The sequence below is a fragment of the Morus notabilis genome, unplaced genomic scaffold (genome assembly GCF_000414095.1).
Source record: "Morus notabilis unplaced genomic scaffold, ASM41409v2 Scaffold539, whole genome shotgun sequence".
In the NCBI taxonomy this organism is placed as follows: Eukaryota; Viridiplantae; Streptophyta; class Magnoliopsida; order Rosales; family Moraceae; genus Morus; species Morus notabilis.
In genome coordinates this window covers 119,237-136,504 of record NW_010360293.1, presented here as the reverse complement: position 1 = coordinate 136,504, position 17,268 = coordinate 119,237, and the positions used below count along the sequence as shown (strand labels likewise).

Sequence of the window (17,268 nt, the reverse complement as noted above, 5' to 3'; positions counted from 1 at the left end):
TTATTAATTAACATAACAATATTTTAAATATCTATTAATATAAAAACGATAACTCATATACTACACAATTAATATACAAAAATTTAAATTTGAGTTCCCATTCTAACATTATTAAAAAAAATATGTAGTCCAGTTAGAAACACCAAGAGCCGTGCACCAGAGTTTAGGCTTGTTTTTTTTCTTAAACGACAATACAAATATTTCAATAAAAAAAAAAATAGATTCATTTATGGGATTCCATTTATACCCCTGAGTGCCTCCTCATTTTATAATCTGAATTTCGATTTATAGTCCCTTATTATTTTGACAGATTGTGATGAAAAACTAACCAAAGGCTGAATTTTTTATATCACGTTAAAAAAAGTTATGGATAAAGCCGGTTTTAATTATTTTCTAGTATATCTGTCATATTATCACATTTCAATCAAAATAGGGATATTTATTTTTTTATACCTTATATTTTAGATTTATTAACAAATTATATTTTTGATTTTTGATTTTATCAAATATATTTATTTAAATTAGATTTAATAAACAAATTTACATTTTATCTCCGCCAACAATTAGTTTTGATCTTTACAATGGTCAAACTATTCTTAAGAAAATGAGGCTATAACTCTCAAAATTAGAAAAAAATAAATAAAAAGCACTCAAGAAAAAATCTTTTGATTGTATTTTGGCTTCTAAAGGTTTTTTTTCCCCTCCCTTATTTTTGTATTTTTAGACCAAGACTGAGGATTGACCGTAAAAGCGGATAAAGTTGCATATTAAATTTAATTTAAAATTATTTATTTGATGATATAAAAAAATTGAATTTATCGCATTAAAATAAACCTAAAAAGGTGAATATCCGAAAAAAAAAAACAAAAACAAAAAGGCGGGTGCTATTGCTCTGAGTGGTATGTCTAGTGGGGAGAAAAAAGAATACCGTACACCGTTGGAGGAGCCACATAAAGTGCAAATACAACTATTTTTTGAAAAAATATCAGTTTTTAGATTAAAAACGATATTCTCAAGGGGGGAAAAAAAAGGAGAGAGAAGAAAGAAAAATCTCTCTTTCCGTTATGAATTAATATTGCTTGTTTAAAATAAATAATAAATATTTATTAGTCATGGGATTTGTTGGAAAAAAAAATGTAAAAATAACTCTTTTAAAAAATTTTATTAGTAAAATAACTTTTTAAAAATTTTAATTTATAAAATGACATCTTTTTACAAAAAAAAATGAATAAATATTTTTTTTTATAAAAAATAAAAAAAATTTATTTTACTTATTTTACTTTGTTAAAAAATGTTCTAGCATATTGCCCTTCTCGGGGTTCCACAATTTCCTATTCCACAATTTCCTATATAAAAAGCCGCCAATAGCCTCTGCAAATCTCACTCCTTCATTGCATTTGCATTGCTTTCTTTTTGCATTTCAATATCTCTTTGATATTTCTCTCTCATTCTCGCCCTTCCACTGCTTGTTTTCTTTCTCTTTCGTTCCCGTATTAACTGCGAAAACAACGAAAGAAGAAAAACAACAAAAATTCTCATTCCATCTTAATTAATCTCTCATGATCTTTGCACCTCTTTTCTCTGACTTTTAGGAGAGAGAAGGAGACCATTTAACTTTTTTTTTTTTTTGCTTCCTTGTTTTCGTTCTAACGACAATTCTCCAGGAAAAAAAGAAGAGAAAGAAAGCTCCACAAGAAGTCCAAACTCAACAAATAACCATATTGTTGTTTCTCTGCTCTGTTGAGTGAAGAAATCGACACCAAAAAAAGGAAAAAGAAAAAAAAAAGAGGTTTATTACCATTCATTTTAGTCTGTATGTTCTTCTTTCTTTTGTTGGAGAATGGTGTTTGAAATATTGGCTTTTGTTTTGGGTGAAGAAAAATGAAGTACGTGTTGGTAACTGGAGGAGTGGTGAGCGGACTCGGGAAAGGAGTGACAGCCAGTAGCATTGGCCTTCTTCTCAAAGCTTGTGGACTTCGCGTTACTTCTATCAAAATTGGTCTCTTCTTCTTCTTCTTCTTCTAACCTTTTTCTGAAAGTCATTTTGCTTGAAAAATGAAAAAAAAAGGGAGAGAGAGAGAGAGTAGAGAGAGAAAGAGAGTTGAAAATAGGAAAAAAAAGAAGGAGAAACGTGAAGAAAAGGTTATGCTCTTTTGTTTTTAACGAAACTCATAAAAAGATCAGTTGTTGCAATTTTGAGTGGAAAGGAAAAACTGATTTGAAATTGCAGTACTATAATAATCAGATAAATGGTCTAGTTTTCAATGTTTCATTTTCCTTTTTTTTTTTTTGGTTTCTAAGCTGTTATTTAATTTTCATTTCAGATCCTTACTTAAACACCGATGCTGGAACCATGTCCCCTTTCGAGCATGGCGAAGTTTTTGTATTAGATGATGGCGGCGAGGTACACAAACTATCTCTCTGTTTTTTTTTTTTTTTTATGTCGTAAATTTTGGTGAGCTTTTGGGAAAGCCAAGAAATTTGATATTCACAGTAAATTTCTCCTCCTTTTTTTATGTTGGATTTTTGTGTTTGAATTGAAGGATGTTTCTTTTGGGATAAATCAGAAATGAATTAGTATGAAAAATTATCTCTACCTATATGGGAACTACATATCTTGTTGTCCTTTCTTAAACCAAATACAAAAGTCTAAAACTTCGTGTTTATGCCCTTTTAATAACTTTATTACAAAAGTATTAAGAAGAAAATGAATATGCGACAAACAAGGGAGCTTCAAAGAAACCAGCAAATACTGTGTGTCAAACATGACCTTTTTCTTTTTCATCTTTTTCATTTTTTTTTTTTTTTTGCTTATCCTCTTTTCTTTTCTTTTTGTTTTTGTGTTTTTTTTTTGGGTGTTTTTTTTAGGTGGACCTGGACCTTGGGAACTATGAGCGATTTCTAGATATCAAGCTGACCCGTGATAATAACATTACCACTGGAAAGATTTACCAGGCAAGTTGTGCCTTTCATTTCACGCCACTTTTTGTGTATTTTTATGTCTCAATGAACATTGATACTGAATCTTTTTTCTTTTTCCTTTTATGTTTTTTAATAATGCCTTTTGTTACAGTCCGTTATTGATAGGGAGAGAAAGGGAGACTATCTGGGAAAGACTGTACAGGTTTTTCTCTATCACCACAATATTCTCTGTTTCCTGTTCTTTGTACATATGCATACTATGTGGCGCCTTTTCTTCTAATGTTTTTCTTTTTTAATATGCAGGTTGTCCCTCACATCACAGATGCCATTCAAGAGTGGATTGAGCGGGCGGCGCAAATGCCGGTGGACGGAAAGCCAGGTCCAGCTGATGTTTGTGTCATAGAACTGGGTGGAACTATAGGTACACAGGACAACAATATTCATATCCCGCGGGACCGTGAAGTTTCCCTGTTTTGTTTTGGTTTCTAACTGCTTTCCTTGGATGCAGGCGACATCGAGTCCATGCCATTCATCGAGGCTTTAGGACAATTTTCGTACCGTGTAGGTAAGAAGACAGATTATTCTATTTCTACTTTATGTTACACTAGTGTGTTAATGATCACATTTTGTCGAATAATTATTGAACTCCTTTAAATTTTCTTTTTAGGAGCTGGCAACTTCTGCTTGATTCATGTCAGTCTTGTGCCTGTTCTGAATGTCGTCGGTGAACAGGTAATCTTGAGGAATTTATGGTTTCATACATATCATAAGGAGATTATTAAACCTCCATGTGCATCTTCCTTTCTCACCAGAACAAGGTACTTGGTTGGTCATTGTTCTAATGTTATGTTTGCCGTGTGCAGAAAACGAAACCGACCCAACACAGTGTACGGGGACTCAGATCTCTGGGTTTGATCCCACATCTCCTGGCTTGTCGCAGCACGACGGTTATCCTCTCTCCTCCTTTTCTCTCTATTAAAAACACAGATACACACTAGAGCACGCGCACATAAGCACATATGATTTGGCTAAGCTTAAGGTTCTTTACTTGCAGGCACTTGATGAGAATGTGAAGGTGAAGCTATCTCAGTTTTGCCATGTCCCGGTAAGTGATCATACAGAAAAATGAGTCCTACAAATTACTAGAAAGTTTTTCTCCATTTCTATCAGAGTTGCAGTATTTTACTTAACTGAAAATTTCCAATTATTCAGAGAGAGAATATCATCACTCTGTATGACGTTCCCAACATTTGGCACATTCCTTTGCTCTTACGGGTATTTTTTTCTCCACGACTTTTTGCACTCTTGTACTATTTTTGGCTATTATATGTACAAATGATTATTTCTTTTTCTTCTTGTCAATTAGGATCAAAAGGCTCATGAAGCAATATTCAAGGTTCTTAACCTTCAAAGGTTTGTCTAAAGAGCTTATTCAGTCTCGGTTTTTCTTTTTAAGTCACTACTGCCTATTGACAGTCTACACCATATGACATCATCCTTTTCAATCTCAAGCATCCTCTCACAATAACGTTCGATAATCTGCAGCATAGCTACAGAGCCTGACTTGGAGGAATGGACTTCTAGGGCAGAACTTGCCGATCTGCTGCATGAGCCGGTAGGTCTTATCTTCGAAGTAAAATCATTTTGTCTTTCGCTTGCCAGAAATACCGTCTCATCTCTTTTAATTAACAGGTTCGTATTGCTATGGTTGGGAAGTATACAGGCCTATCAGATTCCTACCTCTCTGTCCTGAAGGTGCACCGTCAACAGCCAAATGTTTCACATGCTTTGATGTCTACTTATAAAACTAAGTTCTCGCAATATTTTTTTGGCTCAGTTATATGTTTTTACATGTTAAGATTCTAAGAATAATACCTTGCATATGACGGCCTTTATAATTCAGTCTTGTGTCATATCCATGAAATTTCTGAGCTATAGACGAGTCCTCATTTTTTTGAGTATGGATGAGTCCAGATTTTGATTCAATGATTTTTCTTCATAGTATTGATTAGTAAGTGATGATAATATGAAGTATTTTCTGGTCTATGATAGCCTAATATATATATGTATATATATATTTTTGTAAACCTTCTATTTACTGAGAGCTCCTTAATCATTTTAGGATTTTGTCAGCACTGTTCTCTTCTATTCATGATCCTCCATTATTGTCTCCAGATTTTCTCACAGAAAAATTACTTTTTAGTAAATTTTTTGCTGAGGATACTTTTTAGTAATTAGAAGTCTCTACTTTAGGGGATTATCAGGGTAAAGAAGGATTAATGTTCCAATGACAATAGATTGATATTGATTAATACATCAGTTTTTATACTGTAGCTTACCTAGTAAGCTTTGAAGTCTTAAAGGTTCTTGCTAACTAAGTTTAGTTTCTCTTGGAAATCAAGTATGCATGTAATATAAATATACTTCGTGGACTTATTTCTATTATATATGTCTACATAAGTATTATGTGCATAGCTCGAAAGCAGAAACGAGAATGAGCTATAAGATATGAATCCATAATGTTTTGTGCAGGCTCTTTTGCATGCATCTGTTGCGCAACGTAAGAAGCTTTTTGTGGACTGGATTGCAGCTTGTGACTTAGAAGATGCAACTGCAAAAGAGGTTACTAATTTTCAGATTACACATCATTTACGTTTTTATCTTTCACGATGTTTCGTGTCTTGATGAAACATTGTTCATTTTAGCAGAATCCTGATGCTTACAAGGCTGCGTGGAAGTTATTGAAGGTTTGTGATTTCTTTGCTTTTATGGTCTTGGTTTTTCTGCATCCTATAATTGTGATCCTTATATAGCTTCAATAGATTTGTCCTTTGTTAAGTTGTTTGTCTCTGCCCATCTTCTGACTAGCCTGTCTTATCTTCAGGGCGCAGATGGTGTTCTTGTTCCGGGAGGGTTCGGTGACAGAGGAGTGCAAGGAAAGATTCTAGCAGCAAAGTATGCAAGAGAAAACCGAATTCCCTACCTTGGAATTTGCCTTGGAATGCAGATAGCAGTGATTGAGTTGGCACGATCCATTCTTGGTCTGAAAGATGCTAACAGCACTGAATTCGATCCTCAAACAAAGAATCCATGTGTTATATTTATGCCGGAGGTCAAGATTTTACGTGTTTTGATCCGTTCAATGTATGTTTGTTGGTCCTCTGCAATTCTCCTGTATGTGATCTTTTTTCCACTCAAACAGGGCTCCAAAACACATATGGGTGGCACCATGCGCCTTGGATCAAGGAGAACATTTTTTCAGACTATGGACTGCAAATCAGCTAAACTGTGAGCATTTAAATTCAGAAAATTTGTGTGCATTGCATGTAGATGTACTCTATTGCTGGTTGTTTGTATTGTTTGAATCTCCTGGGATTACCAAAAAAGATAAAGAAGCAGTCAGAGAAAGCAATTGGACAATTAGTAGCTATTTATACAGATTAAAATTTAGATAGGTACTAGTTTGAGGAAGGAGATGTCTAACCTTAATGGTTAATGTTTTGCATTTTGTGTTGCTTTAGATATGGAAATAAGACCTTTGTTGATGAGAGACACCGGCACAGATACGAGGTATGTAGTGTAAAATTGCATATGGATTTCTGTGGTTCAAGAAACTGATATTTTGGGGCAAGAAGAATAAATAAGTTGTGCTGCAGGTGAATCCGGAAATGGTAGGACGCCTTGAAAAAGCTGGTCTCTCTTTTACAGCGAAAGACATATCAGGTCGACGCATGGAGGTCGGTACTTTCACATATTGGACTTAATTACTCTTTTGTATGTTTAATGAATCATCAGCCTGAGTTTTGACGTTTTGGTTTTGGCAGATTGTTGAGCTAAGGAATCATCCATACTACATTGGCGCACAATTCCATCCCGAATTTAAATCAAGACCAGGGAAACCTTCTGCTTTATTCTCAGGTACCTAGCTCTTCTTCCTCACTCATTTTCCATCAAAGTAGTTGTTTGTTTTCAAGTTCTTACGAGTATAAATACAGGCAAAGAAATTAGCTCATATTGTGATTCACTTACGAAACAGGGCTTATAGCAGCGGCATGCGGGCAGTTGGATAGTCTCCTCTTACAAGGATCTGAGAACAAAAGGATTATTCCAATGGCAGCAGGCACGATTGACACCCAAACAGCCATAATATACCAAAATGGAACTGCAACTAAGGCATCAAATGGGACACTAGATGGCATTTACAGCATTTGCAATGGGGTACACTAGTTATAACTTATAAGCCCAAGTGATGCCCTTCTATTACTGCATTACAAGTGTGGTTGCTAGGATCTTACTATGGAGGCTTTTTTTTTTTACACTAGTTATAACTTATAAGCCCAAGTGATGCCCTTCTATTACTGCATTACAAGTGTGGTTGCTAGGATCTTACTATGGGGGGTTTTTTTTTTTTTTTTTTTTTTTGGTCCCTTCTTTTTGGTAGTGATATTTGAAGAGGATTGGGTTCTTGTGTACAGTCATGTGGGGTATTGGGTTTGATATAACTGAATTTTGCAATAGAACTCGAGCGGATCCCGGTTTTTTTAAACGGGAACCAGATCGTCGAAGTTCCACAGTTGTACTAGCGATTGGGAAAAATGTTATGGGGGTTGCTTTCTTTCCCTTCTCCTCAACTTGTTTTATCAATATGATAGTGAAACTCTAATGTTGCATCGATTGTAGGCCTTGTAGATGTCAACTTAAACTTTGTGGAGGGAGTTTTATTCAAATTTCTCCTTATCCTACATCTGAATTGAGTTCTTTCTGGTTAAAACATCTCTTTCTAGTTGCTCGAGAACGATTAGAAGATTCTCTACAGTCTTGGATACGGTTTCGAAAATGATATCCATTTGGGGTTCCCATCTCAATGAATTTTTACAATGAATTTTTACAACTATTACAAGCTGCAAGCAAGTCAGGTCATGGTTCAGTTAGCACAAACTTGTGAACACTAATTACAAATTCCTCTTCCAATCCTTATGTAGTTCTTGTCGAGCAGTTTGTTTGAGAAACCATCACAAATATTGGATTGAAAGATTATTGAATAAATGACAATTTTATTGACACCCCAAGTTTTTAATAAAGCGCCCAACATATTTAAAAATTAAAGTTATTCTCTTTTTAAAATTAAAATCCTTTATAATTCTATAAATATCTTCATGCACACCCCATATTTTTCTATTTTTAAAAAAACAGTTTCTTAAAATGATTTATTTTTCCTTTAAAAAATTCGTATGTTTGGTTGTTAGATTCATACCATGATTCGAATCATGATTCGTGGTTCGTTACAGTATTTTCTTTCAAAAAAACACACATAAATCGAGAATTGTTCTGAATCATGATTCTTAATCCATAAACCAAATGTCCACTCTGTTGTACAAGTATTTTTCAACGGAACGAACGTTAGAAATTGAATTTTATGAGATATTTTGTGACACGGCTCAAAATTTAAAAACAACAGTATAATTTGTCTTTAATTGAATGCCAATTATTCATTTTTTTAGGTCCCGTTTATTTTATCGATTCAAGTTTAGTTACAGTAAAAAGTTCTCAGAAACTGTCACATTTAATTTTTTTTATAACAGTAAAAAACTCTCATATAAAATTATATCTCAATTCAAATTAAAAACTCGAATCAACAAACTAAAGGGACACTTAACGTGTAATATAAATAATATATTTTTTTAACCATTTTGGCTTAGAGTTTTGAGAACTCCAACATTCGTTGCTAATCGGTAATTTTCCCGCCAAATCACTGAAGCAGAAGGGGAAGCCAAAGAGAGGAAGAATCGAGCTCCAGCAATGGCGTCCAAAGCCAAAACCCTAACGGATTTCTTCCCCCCACTGCAACAGCCATCCGCGAAGCGCCTCAAACAGACGCTTTCCTCTACCAACAACAAATGCGACGCAAATGGAATCATCCCCAATCGCTCCTCCTCCTCCTCCGGCATCGGCGATGGTGGCGCCGACGGCCTCTCCGCCGACCAAAAGTCGCGCATGGAATTCCAAAAGGTCCTCGCCAAGTCCAGGCGCAACCTCAAAATCTGCTCTCAAAGAGTCTCCAATTCCCAAAGTAAACAAAAAAAAAAAAAAAAACCTTATTTCGTTGCATAATCGGAGAATTTCATGTGGAATTAACAAAGATTAACGAATATTTTTAATTATTCAGGTGAAGGAGGTTGCGGATACGTGAAGTTGGAGGAGTTGTTGGTGGAGGAAAGCTGGTTGGAGGCGCTTCCAGGCGAATTCCAGAAGCCCTACGCCAAGAATCTCTCCAAGTTTTTGGAGTCTGAGACATCTGCCGTTGGGGTTACTGTATATCCGCCTTCGCATTTGATCTTCAATGCTCTCAATTCCACTCCTTTTGATAGGGTCAAGGCTGTTATTCTTGGCCAGGTATTTTCTATGCTCTTCCTTACTCGTTACCAATTTAGAATTTGATGGTTGTGGATTTGGATGAGGGGAAAAAGCAGAGAAGAAAACATGAATCTCTAAGAGCCAATTCTTTTAGACTTTTGCGGACTTTTATTTCGGAATCATGGAATTAAGATGTTGCCATTTTGAACAATGGTTTCTGATTAAACTAGAAATTTCAGATTTTAATGCATTACTACAGTTGTGCTTTTAATGTTGAAAAAAGAGAAAAAGTAAAGGGTTTACTTAGTTTTTTTTTTTTTTTTGGTTGTGAAAGTAATAATAGAAAACAGAACCTCAAATGTTTCTCTAGGAAATATGGCAATAATTTACTTTCTAATGCTTAATAAGTTTTGTGTTGTTTGGTTTCTATACAAAATAATAATAATAATTACTAACAATAACAATGATAATAAATAAAACGTAAGCATTGCCATTGTCAAGCTGTATGACAGTTGAGCAAGAACTACAACTTTTTGGCCCTTGTACAATAGCAGAACTACAATTTCTGGATAAGGGAGCTAATATGTTGCATTTTGAACTTTGGTTTGTTGGTCACATTATATATTTTTTTAGGATCCATATCATGGTCTGGGCCAAGCAATGGGTCTATCCTTCTCTGTGCCTGAGGGGGTTAAGGTGCCTTCAAGTCTCGTCAACATTTTCAAGGAACTTAAGCAAGATGTTGGCTGTTCCATTCCATCTCATGGAAATCTGGAAAAATGGGCCGTGCAGGTATGTAGTTTCTTTCATACATTATTGGAGTTTTGTAATGTAATATTTTTACTTTATGGGCAGGACAACGTCTTTCCATATCAATGTAATCTGGGATCTGGCATAATTTATAGATACTTTTTTGAGATCCTTGTTCTTCAGTGGGGCCATATTTTTTTTCCAAGATATTTAAAGTTTCATAGTTAACATTTGGTGTAGGTTTTGAGTAATCTTATATTTGATCGATTGCTATAACACCAAATAAAATATTTGAATGTTTTATTGATGCTTAAAAAAGGGGCAAAAAATAGGGGACAACATCAATGATGGGCCTGGGATAACATACTCAAGTCCAGATTTATGATTAGATTTGTAGACAATGAAGCAAGTTCAGTTAATAGATTTAGAGATGTCACCTACAAACAGATTTCGATCTGCCAGTTGAAGTTTTATAACTTGAGGATGTAATCAAGATAATTGGTAGAATTTTATCAAGCACAGCACATGTGTTTATTATTATTATTTTTATTATTATTATTTTTATTATTTCTTCAAGGAGGTGAGCCATGAGGCCGGGTTTTGAAGTAGGAGAAATAAAACAGAGAAAATCGGTTAGTTCTTTTTTGAGGTGTGCCATGCCCACTTGATGACTTTGCTGGGTAAGCATGGAAGGAATTCATAAGCCTCCTATTCTGTACACTTAAGTGAGAGGAGGAAGTAGAGGAGCAGAGGCAGAGTAATTGTGGAAGTTTGTTTACAAGGATAGAGTTTGAACTCTACTAGTTTGTTACAGTTGGTTGTATTCTCTTACGAATGGTCACAAGTGGGTCAGTGGTATAAATAGAAGGACTAGAGGTTAGTTAGGGAGTTAATTGGTTGGCTAGTGAGTAGATTACTTGGGAAACCAAGTGAGCAGGTGTAGCAGTTCCTCGAACTACTACGGGGGCTTGTGTTGTGATTCATCTTCTTGGGGTTTTCCTAGAAATTTTTCACTAAAACATCCATTTATTTTTCAGTGCTATTGTGTTTTTGTGAATTCTAGTCCTATCAGGAATCTCTTGGAACATTTGTAGTGCGAGGGGTAGTCTTTTCATACATTAGATTGGTATATTACCTGAGGGTGCCTAAACATGAGAACAGCTTCCACGAGAAAATTTCTCGGCCTTTTCAATAAGGATTGCCCAATTCGAAATTGCCAAAGAAGAGATGTGTAAGCTCAATTGTGCTGACCATGCGTAGTTAGTTAGTCTTTGGACCCTGTGTTATATTTAATTCAAAGTGATTATTTTGTACAATTGTAGAAAAGAAATTTTATTGCTTTGAGTTTGACCAAAATATGCATGCACGAAAGACTGAATATGTCCTATTTTCCGTTGTAGGGTGTCCTCTTGCTCAATGCTGTTCTCACTGGTAAGACTACTAAATATGATGTTTGGTGATTACTACTGAAATAATGCATCACATGAGAACAACACATTTCCATGTCAAGCTCATATAGCATACAGAAAATTGTTGTCTTTCTTGAGTTGTCATTCCCTATTGTTTTGGACTCTAAGCTTCTCGTAGTTATTTTCTCATTCATTGCCTCTGTACTGTGTTCCCTTTCATCCAATTTAGATTTAAGCCCTCTGTACTCACGGGAAAGATATTCTGCAAGACTTTTGTGGTCAATTCTACAGATTCTAGATCCAGTCATTTTACTTGAGGTCTGCATGATTTTGTTTTTCAAATACTTCTCACAAAAAGAACTTAAAAATGACTTATTGTTATACTTAAAATTACATTAGAAGTGTTCATTTTGTTTTTTGTTCAACGTTCCTTCTAAGGTAATTAGCAGACGCATAAAATTATCTACAGAAGCTTTTTCTTCCCTGATATATTTTTTTTCCCCCCCTTGAAGTGCATGTCTTGGCGTTCCTTTTTTTGTCCCTCAACTTTACGTCTCTACTAATTTTCATATGCAGTCAGGAAACATCAGGCAAACTCTCATGCAAAGAAAGGATGGGAGCAATTTACTGATGCTGTTATTAAAACGATTTCGCAAAGAAAGGAAGGAGTTGTTTTTCTTTTATGGGGAAACTCAGCACAAGAGAAACGCAGGTACGTTTATTTTGTTCTTCTAGATTTATGTAGGCACTGGATCTTTGTTAGAAAACATGCACATGCAGAACAAGTTGAAGGAATCTTTGGTAGAGTATTGTGTTGGGAAATATTTGGAATTACACAGAGAAACTCGAGAAATCAGACGAATATATATATATTTGCTTAATATTTTTTTAAAAAGTTCAGCGATTTTCCTCTTTGTTTGCATTGAGAAATTTGTGTGCAGGTTAATTGATGAGTCCAAACATCACATTCTGAAAGCTGCACATCCTTCTGGTTTGTCTGCAAACAGAGGCTTCTTCGGCTGCAGGTTAGTATCATTCAATATAAGAACATAACAACATAATTTTGAAAGATCATATTCGATTTCTTGGCAACACCCCGGTGTATGCATCATGGAACCCTTCTGTTTGGTTGATTCCTCGTTTAGCCTATTCTTAGGAATTAATGTTTATCACATAACTGGTTATATCATTGGTAACTTTCATTCACAGATAAAAAGAAAACCATAATAAAAATAGCGATAATCGCGTAATCAATTGCCTTTCGATGATCTGCGCAGGCATTTTTCTCGTACCAACGAGCTTCTGGAGAAAATGGGAATCCCCTCAATAGATTGGCAGCTTTAATAATACAAGACCCATCGCTCTCTAGTACTAACTAATTTATACATAATACAACTGTTGGGGCTTTGCAAAGACGTACGGGGTTTGGGCACTTTTGATATATTTTGTCTTATTTTAGACTGACTGACTTGTTTTTGTTGCTCTTCTCAATTGGGATTGCCAGATAACTAATGCTATTTTTCCTTCCCAGTCTTTTTCAGAATCTTATCTATATTTGTGTGGAACAGAGAGTTCCTTGGTTTAAACCAGTCCCTCCTAGCTATATGAATAACAATATTCACTGCTTGGCTATCATAACAAGAATTGTAATTAAATTTAAAAAAAAAAAAAAAAAAAAACAACAACAACAACAGCTGTTAAACTAACTGTGTGCATCCTTGAACCATTGAGAGAGATGTAAAATATGCTATTTCACAGTCACGTACCACCACCCGGAAAAAAAAAAGATAAAACTACATTTGTAATTAATTTCAGGTATTTCAAGCAAAAAAAAAAAAAAAAAAATCAGGTAAAAGTTGTCCTTCATTGTTGAATTCGGCTATATTGTGCTTGATCGATTACTTGTAAATCCATTCATTTGCACGGCCTCCTGATTCGTCCATATCTATAAAAATGCTGACTGCCTGCGTCATGCGTATACCCATATCACATGAAAATTAAAAAAAAAAAAAAAAAAAAAAAAAAAAAAAAAAAAAAAAGAAAGAAAGAGTTAACTTACTCTTAATATCTCATATTTTTTATTAATATCTTTTAATTAATATAATTATTTGATTGAAAATGATATTAAGTAAGAAATGATACAAATTTAAACTGGTGCACTTTAAAATGGTATTTATCTTCTTTTTTTAAAATTAAAAATTACTTTTTCGTTAAGGACTAATCCTAAAACCCAACTTTCTAGCAAATTTCACTTTAATCCATGATGTTTACATAAGATTGAACTTGTAACTCTTTATCTAAACTCCATTCCACTCAAACTCCCTAATGCCACTAAACCGAGAGGTTTTAGGCACTTTAATCCATGATGTTTGAAATGTCCAATTGACACCGATCTTTTTTGGTGTAGTAAACTTTTATAGTCGTTTGAGGGTAACTTTTTTGAGATTATTCTTTTTTTTTCTTTTAGGAAGAAATTATTATTAATGTTTTTAATTTGATGAATGTGAGTGTACCTTTCCTATCCGAGGCCTCTCCTTGGAGTTTTGGAGGCTATTCCGGATGTGTGACACAGCTCCCCAGCATTTCAAGTTGTTTGCCACGTCATCAAGCCTCAATATATACTCTTCTTCTGTCAGTGGAAATGATCTCTACATGTACATATCCATACAAAAATGCAGTTTGTAAGAAATGGTGATACTTCTCATAGAGCAATTTCTAACCACTAGAGAATTTGATACCTGCTCCCTGTACTTCCACATGACGTTTAGAGCCAGCAGATTTCTTCCCATGAACTCCTAAATTCAGACATATATTTTAGAGTGAGAACATGTGAAAATCAAAGCCAATCTGGATTTCAGCTCCTTCACATGATATGATAATACATGAACACATTCAACTGTCACAATAAGGGTGTATTACTTTGGAAGGGGAATTCGTGTCATGATTCGAATCATGGTTCGTTGCTCACTACAGTATTTTCTCTCACAAAAAACACACGTAAAACGAGAATGATTCTGAATCCATGAACTAAACATAAGTGCTTTCCTTTGTTTATTTAATTATGTGTTAATTACGAAACTAACAAGTGTTGTTGGTGAGCACCTGCGGTATATGAAATCAATAAAGGGAATATCAATTCTTACCCTTTATTGTTTTTATTTGCGATTAAAAGGGAATGAAGTCAAGTTTTTGTATATATTCTTGATCAGTTTATATTTTGGATTAATTTCATAAGTACCCCTTGAACTTTGTACAATATTTTAACATTGCCCTCGAATCTTGAAAATGGATCGTTTCGGCCCCGAAAGTATGAAAAATAGTTTAAAACACCTCTTGAACTAATGCTATCTCATAAATAACACTGAATTATTGATTTTGTGCCAACTTGCCTCCTATCTTTAAAAAATTTAGGGCAAGTTGACAAAAAAGTTATAATTCTGGGGACAAATTAACTTAAAATCAATAGTTTATGAGTATTTATAAAAGTTCAAATAATTTCACGTCATCATGTTTTATAAATGCATAGAATATTTGAACTAGGATACAATACAGAGACATGTTGGAACAAAGTATAAAATTTATTGAGCATTTATAAGATTAATCCTTATATTTTATAAGCCAATGGTTATTTAATTATGTAAAAAGTAATGATATTTGATGAGATCTCTATAACTAAGTTTATTAAGTACTAAAGGGAATTGAATTGTTACTCATTTCACTTAAGGTAAGTAAACATTAGAAAAATAATCAATAGTTGCTGTTCTTATTCTTTTATTTTACTTTCTAACTGGTTACCTTCACCGTTCCATTCTATTATGGTTTGGTAAACATGTCATTGTTCTATAACCTCTATGATGAATATGAACTCTATTCTATGTTTGTCGATTTAACACCAGACATATTATAAGGTGATTTTTCTATTCAAATATTAAAATTTCGTAATCATACTAATTTAGCATTTCATTAGAGATGTTCTTAGATGCTTAATTAAATAATAGAATCTTTTAAATCATATACTATTGCAGTAATGTTGTGAATTTGAAAAAAAACAAATACCTTCTTTATAAGTTGAACGTCATAAGACCTGCCGTACTTGTTCCTAATAAGAGTGGCCAGGTCTATCCCACTAAACGTTGAATCGTCTTGCCCAACAATTCTTTCAAGATTCTCTCTGATACTTCCACTGTATATTTCCTGAAACAAAGACAATTTTGATTAAACCCTAGAGTTCACTAGGGAGATCCAAAATTTTATCCAACTTACGGAATTAGTCCTTTATATATTAATTTAAGAGTGATCTTTTAGGATTAACAAATATTTATTGATTTATAAATTAATAAATAGTTCAAACATCTATAAATTACTAAATTATTATTTTTTATCTATAAATAAATAACTCTCTACATAACGTATCTATACCTTATTTAAATCTCCATCGTTTGAGTCAGCTTTGGTAGATTCTGGATCTTTGCCATCACTATCTCCATCATCTGAGTCATCTGGAGAGATTGCATGATCGTCCAGGGAAGATGATATGGAAAAGTTATGCCTATAATTATGTGATTTCCGACCATTTTGATGGAAATTACAACTCCATCCTCCAGTTGAAGTACTGGAATGTCCACAAAACGAAATTTTGCTCATCTTGTTCGTATTGAATTTCCCATTAGTAACCAAGTACTTCCAGTACTGAATTCCTGGAGCCAAATTACAATTAGAGTTGTGGCTTGTTACATTTATGCTCCTCATATTCTGAACCCAAAAAAAAAATGTGTACTTTAGGGTCAAAATTAATTTGCTCAAATTCAAAGATGTTTCATAAGGGAAAAAATAATAATAATCAAGGAAGAAAAGAGTGAAGAAAGAGAATAAATAAACCTGGGAATTGGTGAGCGGCCAAAATCAAACGTTCGAATTAATCAGAGACAAACTTTGCTGATGATATAAAGGTGAGAATATTTAGTCCATATTAAATAAGACAGTAATCATCGTCGACCCCTATTTATTTTTCTTTAATTCTAGAGAGCCTAACGACTAAAGAGGATATAGCAGCAGTAGAAGCAACAACAGATCGAAATGAAATCAGAGGCCAATATGGCAAGCAGTCAAACACAGGACAACCTGAACCACACATGTAGATATGTACACAAAACCGGCTATTTATTTATCACATTATTTAATTATCAAAAAGGAAAAATTGAGAGGCTTCCGATCAAATTCGTGGGGACAACACCCAAGATTACTGGATATGGTCCGTTTAGTTCGCTGATTCGAGTTTTTAATTCGAGTTGAGATGTGATTTTATGTGAGAATTTTTTACTGTAGTCAAAAGTTAAATGTGATTGTTTCTGATAGTTTTTTACTGTAGCAAAACTTGAATTCTAAACTCGAATAAGTGAAATAAACGGAGCCGAATCGTTGATTCGAGTTTTTAATTCCAATTTTGCTACAGTTAAAAATTTTCACAAAAAATCACATCTAATTTTTTCTGCTACAATTAAAAACATATGCATAATATTGATGAAGCACCAAAGCATTCCAAGTCAGTCCCAAATTAATCGTCAGAATGCAAAATTATAACATTTCAAGTTTAAAAAAAAAACACTCTCCAATGTTTTTTTTTTTAATGTTAAGTTTAACATCAAGTATAACTTATTATAAATTATATCGTTTGGTTGCTATTGGTTAGAGTGTTGATTTTTATTTTTTATATATATAAGTGCTTTTAAAATCATACTTGTAATTTATTATGACATTGTGAGAAATAAATTTATATATACATTTTTTTATACGAAAAGATTTTATTAAAGAAAATCAGGAATTAAAATGTGAA

The 17,268-nt window shown here is 33.8% G+C and overlaps 3 protein-coding genes across 4 annotated transcripts; 2 read left to right on the top strand and 1 right to left on the bottom strand.

Moving 5' to 3' along the window:
* The first annotated feature begins 1,384 nt into the window (after window positions 1-1,384).
* On the top strand, window positions 1,385-7,658 carry LOC21393178 (CTP synthase). The gene is made up of 23 exons (XM_024164403.1): window positions 1,385-1,789; window positions 1,878-1,999; window positions 2,325-2,404; window positions 2,869-2,955; window positions 3,074-3,124; window positions 3,226-3,343; window positions 3,431-3,487; window positions 3,590-3,654; window positions 3,786-3,869; window positions 3,977-4,027; window positions 4,135-4,197; window positions 4,289-4,335; window positions 4,468-4,537; window positions 4,615-4,677; window positions 5,455-5,544; window positions 5,631-5,669; window positions 5,807-6,034; window positions 6,125-6,210; window positions 6,444-6,492; window positions 6,579-6,659; window positions 6,747-6,840; window positions 6,959-7,149; window positions 7,245-7,658. Exons 2-22 carry the CDS (start codon window positions 1,882-1,884, stop codon window positions 7,147-7,149), a joined length of 1,812 nt encoding a protein of 603 aa, XP_024020171.1. The 5' UTR covers window positions 1,385-1,789; window positions 1,878-1,881; the 3' UTR covers window positions 7,245-7,658.
* Window positions 7,659-8,635: 977 nt separating this feature from the next.
* On the top strand, window positions 8,636-12,877 carry LOC21393177 (uracil-DNA glycosylase, mitochondrial). The gene is made up of 7 exons (XM_010096315.2): window positions 8,636-8,992; window positions 9,089-9,315; window positions 9,910-10,068; window positions 11,427-11,457; window positions 12,012-12,147; window positions 12,377-12,460; window positions 12,713-12,877. The coding sequence occupies exons 1-7, from the start codon at window positions 8,722-8,724 to the stop codon at window positions 12,777-12,779; spliced, it is 975 nt and encodes a 324-aa protein (XP_010094617.1). The 5' UTR covers window positions 8,636-8,721; the 3' UTR covers window positions 12,780-12,877.
* A 353-nt stretch (window positions 12,878-13,230) lies between these two features.
* On the bottom strand, window positions 13,231-16,528 carry LOC21393176. 2 transcript variants are annotated; one of them, XM_010096314.2, is made up of 6 exons: window positions 16,314-16,528; window positions 15,855-16,187; window positions 15,492-15,629; window positions 14,174-14,230; window positions 13,949-14,083; window positions 13,231-13,399 (listed from the first exon to the last, which is right to left on the bottom strand). In XM_010096314.2, exons 2-6 carry the CDS (start codon window positions 16,182-16,184, stop codon window positions 13,334-13,336), a joined length of 726 nt encoding a protein of 241 aa, XP_010094616.1. In that variant the 5' UTR covers window positions 16,185-16,187; window positions 16,314-16,528; the 3' UTR covers window positions 13,231-13,333. The 2 variants fall into 2 exon arrangements, with proteins under 2 accessions (XP_010094616.1, XP_024020168.1); XM_024164400.1 differs by having other exon boundaries at window positions 15,855-16,132.
* Between the last annotated feature and the right edge of the window lie 740 nt (window positions 16,529-17,268).

Coding starts and splice junctions, on each gene's coding strand:
- LOC21393178 (XM_024164403.1), top strand. CDS start 1,882: ATGAAGTACGTGTTGGTAACTGGAGGAGTGGTGAGCGGACTCGGGAAA. Junction 4,336..4,467: donor AAGGTTCTTAACCTTCAAAG/GTTTGTCTAAAG, acceptor GATAATCTGCAG/CATAGCTACAGAGCCTGACT. Junction 6,841..6,958: donor ACCTTCTGCTTTATTCTCAG/GTACCTAGCTCT, acceptor CTTACGAAACAG/GGCTTATAGCAGCGGCATGC.
- LOC21393177 (XM_010096315.2), top strand. CDS start 8,722: ATGGCGTCCAAAGCCAAAACCCTAACGGATTTCTTCCCCCCACTGCAA. Junction 10,069..11,426: donor TGGAAAAATGGGCCGTGCAG/GTATGTAGTTTC, acceptor TTTCCGTTGTAG/GGTGTCCTCTTGCTCAATGC. Junction 12,461..12,712: donor AGAGGCTTCTTCGGCTGCAG/GTTAGTATCATT, acceptor TGATCTGCGCAG/GCATTTTTCTCGTACCAACG.
- LOC21393176 (XM_010096314.2), bottom strand. CDS start 16,184: ATGAGGAGCATAAATGTAACAAGCCACAACTCTAATTGTAATTTGGCT. Junction 14,231..15,491: donor ACGTTCAACTTATAAAGAAG/GTATTTGTTTTT, acceptor GTCTGAATTTAG/GAGTTCATGGGAAGAAATCT. Junction 13,400..13,948: donor AGAGGCCTCGGATAGGAAAG/GTACACTCACAT, acceptor CGCATGACGCAG/GCAGTCAGCATTTTTATAGA.